The sequence below is a fragment of the Myotis brandtii genome, unplaced genomic scaffold, assembly GCF_000412655.1.
Source record: "Myotis brandtii unplaced genomic scaffold, ASM41265v1 scaffold170, whole genome shotgun sequence".
NCBI lineage: Eukaryota > Metazoa > Chordata > Mammalia > Chiroptera > Vespertilionidae > Myotis > Myotis brandtii.
The window spans coordinates 537,359-547,487 of NW_005356260.1; the positions used below are offsets into that span (position 1 = coordinate 537,359).

The 10,129-nt window shown below is 59.2% G+C and overlaps 1 protein-coding gene across 2 annotated transcripts in view; it reads right to left on the reverse strand.

Moving 5' to 3' along the window:
- The window catches only part of ST14 (suppression of tumorigenicity 14 (colon carcinoma)), a 22,011-nt gene that overhangs the window by 8,454 nt on the left and 3,428 nt on the right, over nucleotides 1-10,129 (reverse strand). Inside the window, exons 2-14 of one of the 2 annotated variants that reach the window (XM_014537045.1) lie at nucleotides 9,575-9,702; nucleotides 9,352-9,422; nucleotides 8,839-8,996; nucleotides 8,604-8,639; nucleotides 8,083-8,323; nucleotides 4,981-5,120; nucleotides 4,559-4,656; nucleotides 3,503-3,612; nucleotides 3,233-3,363; nucleotides 1,748-1,852; nucleotides 1,317-1,427; nucleotides 1,110-1,223; nucleotides 632-804 (exon numbers count right to left, since the gene is read on the reverse strand). In XM_014537045.1, coding sequence (XP_014392531.1) covers nucleotides 632-804; nucleotides 1,110-1,223; nucleotides 1,317-1,427; nucleotides 1,748-1,852; nucleotides 3,233-3,363; nucleotides 3,503-3,612; nucleotides 4,559-4,656; nucleotides 4,981-5,120; nucleotides 8,083-8,323; nucleotides 8,604-8,639; nucleotides 8,839-8,996; nucleotides 9,352-9,422; nucleotides 9,575-9,702 — 1,616 coding nt within the window. Of the gene's footprint in view, nucleotides 1-331; nucleotides 805-1,109; nucleotides 1,224-1,316; nucleotides 1,428-1,747; nucleotides 1,853-3,232; nucleotides 3,364-3,502; nucleotides 3,613-4,558; nucleotides 4,657-4,980; nucleotides 5,121-8,082; nucleotides 8,324-8,603; nucleotides 8,640-8,838; nucleotides 8,997-9,351; nucleotides 9,423-9,574; nucleotides 9,703-10,129 lie in introns of those variants that run through there. The other variant, XM_014537044.1, reaches the window with a different exon arrangement.

The following is a 10,129-nucleotide window of genomic DNA, read 5'->3' on the forward strand; positions in this document are numbered from 1 at the left end:
CCAGTGGGCACAGCACTGCTGGTGCCATTGTGGCATGACAGACCCTACAAGCGAGGATCTCTGAGCCTCGAACCCACTGACTTCCACGGGGCCCCTTCCCTGCTCCCAAGGTCAATACCCTCACATCCCCCCAGGCTCCCCCCCTGCACAAATGCATTCGGGCACCTGCAGACACCTGCTGGTTTGCTCAGATTACCAGGGGTGCCATTTGCCTAGATTTCCCTGGCAAACGCTGAAGACACAGCTCAGAGGGAGCACGGGCGGGTGACATGAAGTCAGAGAACAGCTGCTATGCTCAGATATAACTTGGACCAGGGCTTCTGGCACACACACAGGAGACTGCAAACTAAAGCATGGGGTGGGGTGCGGGCAAACACTGGTGAAGGCTGGGGAACTGTGCCCCCTCCCCCGGGCAGGACAGGAAAGCCGGGTCCAGAAGCAGAGGCCAGCCCAGCACCCCCGCCGGGACCAGGACAACTGAGCTGCTGGCTGCCCTGGGCCTTGCCTCCCGGACCAGAGCACGCCCCTGGGGCAGTGCCCTCGTGCCAGTCAACAAATCGGCAAGGCCATCCTTTCCTCCGGGCAGCAGCCAGGGCAGAAATGGGATGGGAGGCCCTGGCGGGTTCCGCCTGTCTGTGCCTGCACAGTGGACCCCCTGTGCCCGCGGGCGGGCCCGCTCACCGCAGTTCTTCTCATCCGAGCCGTCGCTACAGTCCTTCTTCCCGTCACACTCGGGGTTGGACTTGCTCAAGCAGAGCCCGTTGTGGCAGCGGTAGGTGTGTTTGGTGCAGGTGACGACAGTCCCTGCGTGGGGAGCAGGACATGGGGAGCAAGTCATTTCCACTGGGGACCTCCTCAGCAGCCTGCCATCCAGCCATCTACGCCCCTCACTCAGGCCCGGCCCACCCGCCACCCCACCGTCCACTGTCCTTCCAGCCCTGCCCAGGGTCCTCCACGTTCTGGAAGGTTCTCCCTCTGCGGACGCCCTTGCGTCAAGAAGGCAGTTTGTGCTTATTAAGCTCTGCACGCACTGCATGTGAGTGTGCTTGGGCGGCTTCCCCGGAGCAGGAGGAACCCCCTAAAGGTCAGAGGGCGGGGCCAGGCCTTACCGCCGCTGCACTTGGCCTCATCGGACCCGTCCCCACAGTTGTCCTTCCCATCACATCGCTGGCTCTCGGGGATGCACTTCCCGTTGCCACACTTGAAGTTCTTATCTGGACAACCTGGGAAGCAGAAAGCACTGTCAGGGGTCCAAGTCCCAGCTGAGTGGACAGCAGGGAGCCGGGCCCCCCCGGGCAGCCCCCACGGGCACTCACTGCACTCCAGCTCGTCGCTGTTGTCCCCGCAGTCGTTCACGGTGTCGCACACCCAGAAGAGGGGCTTGCAGAACTTGTTCTTGCACGTGAACTGGTAGGTGGCGTTGCATTCTGGGGGGGCGAGGGTGGGAGTCAGCTGGGGGGGCTCAGCGGGATGTGAGCCCCCAGCTCACTCGTCACTCACTGCTTCCCTGGGAAGCTGCCGGGGGAACTGGTCCCTGGAGAGCATCCGGGTGCCCCGCTCACCGCCTGTGGAGCTGCTCCACGAGGCCAAGGCTCCACACAGCCGAGCGAGGGAGGGCTAGATGTCTACTCGGGGACGGGCACAACCTCCCACCACCTCCCGCCACCTCAGGCCACCGGGATCAGCTGGCAGGCTCCAGGGCACGGCAAGGGCAAGAGAGGACGACCCGGCCCACGGCCCCACTCACTGCAGTCGAGCTCGTCGCTGTGGTCGGCGCAGTCGGCCCAGCCATCGCAGCGCAGCTCGTTCCCAATGCAGCGCCCCGTGTTGCACATGAACTTCCCTGGGCACGCTGCGGGGAGAGGACAGGCCTGAGGTCCGGGCCTCCACCCGCCTCCACAGCCGGCTCCCCGCCTCACCGCCCTCCCCAGAGCCAACCTCGCAGCCACACTGAGGACTAACGAAAACTGGCCAGTCCAGCCCTGAACGGAGAGGAGCAGGCTGCCACGGGCACCAGAGGGCAGGGGTCTCCAGGTCCACCAAGCGTGGCCAGGGGGTGCTTACAGCCGAAACAGGAAGGCTGGTCCAGGTCCCTCCCGACGGCCCTTGACCCAACCCCGGGAGCTCTGGGCAAAGCAGAGAGAGGCTGGCTGGGTGTTCTGTGGCCCCCGAGTGCCAGCGCCCTAGAGCGACACAGAGCAACAGCAGCTGGGCAGCTCGGGAATGTGGGTGTCCTGTCCCACATTTCCCTAATCAAGGCATTTCCCGCATTCCCGTGTTTCTGAAATGGGAAGGTGTCTGACACCTGATGTCATCAGGCAGACGGCGAGGTTCGGGGAGACCACTGTCACTTTGTCTGCATCGGTAGCTTAGTCACTTATCCTAGGGGTTTGCTCAGCTAATGTCACTATTGGTGGAGAGCCATTCAGTAGAATTTTAAATTAAAACCTTGGACTCCTGTGTACAGTTAAAATGTCTTTCAAAAGGTTATTCTCCGATGAAGGGCCAACACACAAAAAAACAAACAATTGTATGTGGAAGAACCGCTACTCACACCACAGACAGTGAAATGAAAGGCAACAGAAACTGCTAGATCCCTCAGGGACAGCTCATGCACCTGTCAAAGCCGGGAGCAGTTAGCGTGGTGTTCACGCCCAGAAGTTTCTAACGTCTCAAAATTATGCTATTAACCATAAAGGTGCTAAAAGGCCAAGCACCGATGATCAGTGATACCAAACCACAGGGACAGGTGGTCCAAAGGCACCCAGGGTCCTCGGGCTGAGGGGCCGCATCTGGGGCCGAAGGGCGTGGTATGTGCCCATGTTCACGGGGGTCTTTCTTACATGCACGGCCTGACCGGTGTGGCTCAGTGGTTGAGCGTCGACCTATGAACCAGGAGGTCATGGTTCGATTCCTGGTTAGGGCACATGCCCGGGTGGCCGGCTCGATCCCCAGTAGGGGGCACGCAGGAGGCAGTGATCAATGACGTTTCTCTCTCTCTCTCTCTCCCTGTCCCTTCCTCTCTGAAATCAATAAAAATATCTTTAAAAAAAATAGATTTTAAAAAAATTCATGCATGTAAGGTAGCCTTTTTCCGTTCAGAAGGCTGCCAGAGGGACAGGCGCCTCACACTGCCTGGTGTCTTAGGACGAGGAAGGCCCAACGCTAAGAAGATGCAGCACGGAGGGTCCTTCCCTCCAGCCAGGTTCCTCCTTCCGAAGAAGCCACTCACGGTCACTGGAGTCATAGGACAGGTACTCGGCCAAGAAGCCCGTGTCGGTGTAGGACTGGTCCGAATGGAAGCGCACCGTGATCCTGCTGCTCTTGCTGGCGACCACAAACTGGGACTTCTCTCCGCAGAACCTGTGGGGGAGGCCAACTGTAGGCAGAGGACCCCTCCTAGGACATGGGCACCACCCCCCACATGGGCACCAGGCCCGGTCCCTGACTCCCCGGCCAGTGCCCCCACTCCCCAGCCGACCCCCCTCCCCCAGGCACTCACTTCTCCCCGTTGACCTCCACATAGTCCTTGGGGCACGTGCCCACGGGCACATTGGGCTCCCACAGGTAGAAGACTTTGAAGGACACCTTCACGTTTCGGTTGTGGGGCACCTGCAGAAAGACACGCTGCTGGGTCTCCGCGGCTTCTGTCCCTCTTTCCCAAACCCGAGGGTGTCCGCGGCGGCCATGGGGCTGGGAGGAGGGGGTGGGCAGGGAGCGTGGCTGCTGCTTCTCCTCTCGGGCCACGGGGGCAACATGCCACCCAGAGCAGGAGGGGTCGGGGGCCGTGTTTGGAAGAACCTCTAGACTCAGGAGCAAGAGACATGGTTATAGCACTAAAGCAGGCTGGGCCCGGCCAGTGTGGCTCAGTGGTTGAGTGTTGACCTATGAACCAGGAGGTTATGGTTCGATTCCCAGTCAAGGGCACATGCCCGGGTTGCGGCTCGATCCCTAGTGTGGGGCGTGCAGGGGGCAACCAATCAATGATTCTCTCTCATCATTTATGTTACTATTTCTCTCTCCCTCTCCCTTCCTCTTTCTGAAATCAATAAAAACATATTTTTTTTTAAAAAGGACTGGAAGGTCCTCCCACCATTTTCGAGGGAGGAAAAGGAGATGGATCTGGGATTGGGAGGGCATGAGAAGCAGTCCTGTGGGCGGGACTCTTGTCCCAGGGCCATTCAGCAAGTGCACTCAGCGGCACATGCCCACTCCGACCTCGTCGGCCCCACCGCACCTCTGGCTGGGAGCAGCCACCAGCCCTCTTATGTGACCCAGAGCAAGCTGAGGCTCTGCCCACAGCCCCCAGACAGCCACTGAGGAGCTGGGGCTTGAGTCTGGGTCTGCCTGACTTCGCAGCAGATCAGCCCCACACAACCCTGCCACGCACGACCCTGCCACCCGTGCGATTCACACCTGCAGCCTTGCGGGGTGGCCAAGGAGCTCATCCCCTCTGCGCTCCTCACGTGCCATCTGGAGCGTCCCTTCCTCCCTCTGCCTCTCTCTCTCTCTCTCATTCATCTCCGACCCTTCCCTCGCCTCCCCGCACAGCTCCTACCTCGATTTGCCACGTGCAGTTGATGTTGGGAGGGTAGTGGCCCGGGTAGTAGGGGCTGCTAAATGTCCCGCGGTCGTCATATAAGTAGCCACCACAGCCTGAGAGGGAAGAGGAGAAAGAGCAGGAGGACTGAGCACGGGCTGGGCCAGACGGAGGGGCAGGCGGAGCGGCCTGAGGCCAAGCCAGGGCTGTCGGCTGCAGGCCTGGCAGCTGGGCACCGGGAGGCTCCACAGCCAGTGCTGGGAGGCTGACGGCGTTGGCGGGGCTCGGGACCCAGGTGAAGGGCTAATGGCCTATGGCTTAAGCTTCCAGCCTCTGTCACCGACCTGGCCAGCCCACCACTGCCTGCTGTCCCCTTCTCCCTCTGCCCACCCCTGCCCCTGCCCCTGCCCCTGCCCCGGCATCGCCCAGCCCCTCCTTACCGCTCATCTTGGGCAGCTGGAAGAACACGGCTTCAAAGCCAGGATGTCGCCGCTCCGTGTTGGTTATCAGCGTGACGAGCAGGACATTCTGGGAGGAGATGAAGGTCAGGTTGTAGGAGGGGGGGTAGGTGCCACACAGCCTGTGGGGGCAAAAGAGGCGGGCGTTAGTGAGGGCAAACAGAAGCCACGCAGAGGGGGCCCAAGGACCCCACCCCTAACCCTGGGCCCCTTCACAAAAGGCCCGCCCCACACAGGACCTCAGTAAGGATTTAATGATAAGACGGTCCGTCTGAAATAGCAAAACCTCAGAAACACTGACTGCCTAACACTGGAGGGTTCGTTAAACTACAGGCTAACTAACAGCAGTAACAGGAGTCGCAACACTATGAACTACTAACACTCAGTGCTTTTATAGCCATTAACTCAGGTAGCTTCACAGCCACTGTGCACAGTAGAGACGATCAGCCCCATTTTACAGATAAGGACACTGAGGCATGGAGAGGTGAACTAACGATTCCACAGTCAGTCAGTGACGGGCTGGATTCAAGCCCAGGCATCAGGCTCTGGAGCCCATGTGGCCAAGGACCATGTCCTGCTGCCTCTCAGCTACACCACATCTGTCCCATCGGAAAACGAGGATCAGAGACAGAATTACTGATTTGGAAAGACCATCACAATCAAGGGTGGGGCAAATGTAGGTTTAAAATTGTGAGTACGTGAAACGCAGGCTTTATTCTTGTATTATTCATTAATTGTTGTATTACTAGAGGCCCGGTGCACGAAATTCGTGCAAGAGTAGGCCTTCCTTCACCTGGCTGCTGGCACCGGCTTCCCTCTGGCACCCAGGACCAGGGCTTCCCTGGCAGCCCCGGCTTTGTCTGGAAGGACATCCGGCCTAATTAGCATATTACACTTTTATTATTACAGAGTTTCCATACGAACAACCGTAAACCTACTTTTGCCCTATCCTATATACTTCATTTTTATTTATTCTTTTATTTTCCCTTCATTTTATTTTAAACTTCATTTTTTAAAAGCAGATAACAAAACCAAAGGTGCTGTATAACCCTATATCCTATATAATAAAAGCCTAATATGCTAAGTGTCCAGTCCTCCGTTCAACCAATCAAAGCATAATATGCTAATGATATGCTAAGGCTACTCAACAGCTTGCTATGACGTGCACTGACCACCAGGGGGCAGATGCTCCAACCAGTAGGATAGCTTGCTGCTAGCGTCTGGCCAATTGGGACTGAGCAGGCCTAAACCATCAGTCGGACATCCCCCGAGGGCTCCCGGACTACGAGAAGGTGCAGGCCTGGCTGAGGGACCTCTGCCCCAAAGTGCATGAATTTCTTGCACCGGGCCTCTAGTTTAAATATAATCACAAACAGACACTCACACAGCAGAAAAGTCTGGAAGAACAGACATCACAAAATCAGGAGTGATTGTTTCTGGAAAGTAAGATTATGAATAATGTAGGTCCCCCTTACGCATGCCTGTTTTCCTCTCTTGCCTCCCAGGAGATGTGTTTATTTGTAGTACAGTTAGTAAAGTAGGAGGGAGAGAAGCCTGCACCAAAAGGGGTGTAGACAGAGATCCTGATGCTAATCTGTGGCAGCAGATGGTTCCCCCTGGGTTTGGGCTTGACTCTTAGCCTGTCATTCATCCTGAGATGTAGGCAGAGCTGGGGAGGGGGCAGTCCACCCACCCGCAGTACCTCTGAGGGTAGCTCCTGCCCGACCTGCGGCTGGCGGGGGTGGCGTTCATCTCGCACCCCAACGTCCGTGGCAGGTGCATGATGCCTTTTGAGTCCCTGCAATCCCGATGCTTTCGCACCTGGGACCTTGCTGACTGTAGAGAGGGCCCTCCCAAGGTCAGCCCATTCCTAGAGATAGTCTAGACACACCCATGGCCAAACCTTTCACGTGTAAGCCAACCCATCCAGAGCCCACCCCGTGTCTCCTCCCTGGGGCTCCCACATTCCTGGCCACCACCCACTGGTCTAATCACCCCACAACCAGGCCCCAGCCCCAGAGAGACAGCCCCAGGCCCCAGAGCCCATTGGAGGTACTTAGAGCACCTCCCTGCTTCACCTTTCCTGCGGGAACCACACAGAACAGCATAGCCACATTTGCCACCGTGTCCTCGCGTCCCGACCACCCTAGTGCTTCCCCAGGGGGGCCCTCCATTTGGGAATTGTGAGTAGCAAACTCTTGTCTTTTCTTTCCTTTCTTTTTTAAGGTTTAAAGGCTATATATATATATATTAGAAGCCCGGTGCACAAAATTTGTGCAGGGGGGTGGGGCATCAGCCCGGCCTGCACCCTCTCGCAATCCGGGACCACTGGCTCCTAACCACTCACCTGCCTGCCTGCCTGATTGCCCCTAACCCCTCTGCCTGCCTGCCTGATCGCCCCTAACTGCCCTTCCCTGCCAGCCTGATCACCCCTAACTGCTCCCCCCCCTGCCGGCCTGATTGCCCCTAACTGCTCCCCCCGCCGGCCTGATCTCCTTTAACTGCCCTCCCCTGCTGGCCTGATCGTTCCTACATGCCTCTGCCTTGGCCCCCGCCACCGTGGCTTTGTCCGGAAGGCAGGCAGGACAACCGGAAGATGTCCGGTCGACCCGGTCTAATTAGCATATTATCCTTTTATTAGAATAGATATTTTTATTGATTTCAGAGAAGAAGGCAGAGGGAGAGAGAGATAGAAACATCAATGAGAGAGAGAATCACTCATCAGCCGCCTCCTGCACTCCCCCTCCCTGAGGATTGATCCCACAACTAGGGCATGTGCCCTGACTGGGAATCGAACCTCGACCTCCTGGTTCATAGGTCGACGCCAGTCGAGCAACAAACTATCTTTTCAATGGCAGCCTCTCCCAACCTATAGGCCTCCACAAAACCGCGTTTTACCACCGCGTCGCCTCCGCCATGCTCCGCTGAGCTCATGCTGAGGACGGCGCCACACCTGCCCTCTGCTGCCTGTCAGTCTGCAATGGCCGGTAACACACACTGTCTCCAACTTGGTCCAGAGGCCCCGCCCACCAGAGGCAGCAGCCCAGCTCCCACAGCCTGACTCTGCACCCCGGGAACACTCACTGTGCCACCGTGCGGGGTTCCACAGGGCTCAGGGTGTCATACACCATGACCAGATCATTGCCTTTGGAGTCACAGGCCGCGACATCAAAGCTTCGGAAGGTGAGGCTCAGCACGGAGTTGGCATCACCCCGCAGGGTCCACTGGCAGCGGGCGAAGGCTGGGTAGGGGCTGTCGGGAAAGCCGGGCGTGGTGAAGCGAGTCCGTTCCCCCCATCGGGCGTGCAGGGCGAATTTGCATCTGTCTGTGGGAAACAGAGGAGGAGAGGCAGAGCCGGGCGGAGCCGGGCGGGGGCGGCCGGGCCAGCAGCCCCGACCCCCAAAGGGGTACCCCCAGGGCTGGCCTCTCCAAGGCGCCCCAGGTTGCCATGGGCCCAGATGGGACCAGGAAGCAGCATCTCATGGCCTGGGGACAGGCGAAGGGATGTGCTGGCTGTCACCAAGGTGTGACTTGTGGGCACACCTGGATCAAAGGGCGTCTGGCCACATCCCAACCCGCCACTCGGAGGAGGGCGTGGTACTTACTGTCCTGGGCGGTCTGCACTGTTCTGGGGTCAGTGGCTGAAAAACAAGAGGGAGAATCGAGGTTTTACTGGTCTGGCCTATTTCCTCATTCCTGCTTCCTTATTCCCCAGGGGAGGAGCCAGCGGCTCGCTGTCTTATCTTCCTGCGGAGGAGAGGGAGTTCCTGGCGTGGTCCCCTGCTCCGCCCGGGCCGGCCAGCCAATGCCCACCCCCGCAGCCCGAAGGCCCGCACTCACGGAAGGCCACCACCGAGGTCAGCAGGAAGGAGCTCAGGGTTCGGGCGCGGGGCGGCAGGCGGATGGCGCGCTCCTCGGCCATGATGCGCTCGGCCTCCTCCACCAGGTGGCTGGGGATGCTGAACTCCGACCAGTAGTAGGCGATGACGCTGCCCTCGCTGTGGAGAGGCCCAAGTCTGAGATGCAGGTGGGCTCTGGGCACCCGCTGGGCCCCACCCTCCCCGATGCCCGGTGCAGACCCAAACCCACATGTGGAAACGTAGCAGAGGAGCACCAGCCCTCCGGAGCCGTTTACGGGGCAGGCCCGGTGCCCTCCTGCCTGGCGCCCTCCGTCAGAGCGACACGGCCCAGACAGGAGCTGTCGCAGTCATGGACAGAACAGGACTTGGTTCCCCAAGCCAGGGCCTCATGGCTGCATCACCCTGCTGGCCACCAGGCACTTGTCCCCCTACAACAGCGCACGGATCCCATTCCCAGCACCTCCCCACCCCCCGCCTTCTCCGCAGCACCCACCTGAAGGCAGTCACTGTCGACTCCCTGTAGTAGGGCCGCAGGACGGGGATCTCACTGTACAGTTGCTTCAGCTGCAGAAAAAAGAGGAGGCTCAGTGAGGCCAGTACCTCTGCCCCCGGCCCAGGCCGCTCCCTCCCTCCTGGGACCTGGTGCCCTTCCGTGCCCCACACCAGCCCAGGGAGATACAGCCAGGACAGGGCTCCAGCCCAGGGCGTGGACTCACCGCCTCCTTCACTTTGCTGGCCAGCTCTACAAATTCAGTGGAGTTCGGGTTCTCATAGGCGTCCAGAAAGTTCTCGTTTGTGACCCTCAGGTAGCCATTGAAGACCTTCTGGATCCGCACGTCCCGGTCTGTGCAAGGCCAGGGAAGGAGAGGAGTCAGAGGAAGTGACATCATCCCTGTCCCGTCCCCCAGTGTCCACAAGCTGCCCTCAGCAGCCCTGGGGGGTGTGTGTGTGTGGGGGGGGTGACAATAAAGGGCGTGGAAATGGTGGGCCAGGTCCCTGTGGGGTTCACACCCATGCTCAGACCCACGCATGAAAAGCAACAGAACTGCTGACAACCGGGGCAGTGGGTGCCAGGAGGGGCCAGTGGACCTGAGCGCTAAGGGCCAGCTCTGACCAATTCCTCACCCACCACCCACTGCGGGAAAGAGGAAAGGGGGGGCAGTCTTAGACCCCCCTCACCCACCCCGCTGCACCTCCATTCTCTCCCTCGTGTCCTTAAGACTCGGGCCCTGGGTCTGTCCCTGAGGGGGGAGATGGGCCATCCCCACATC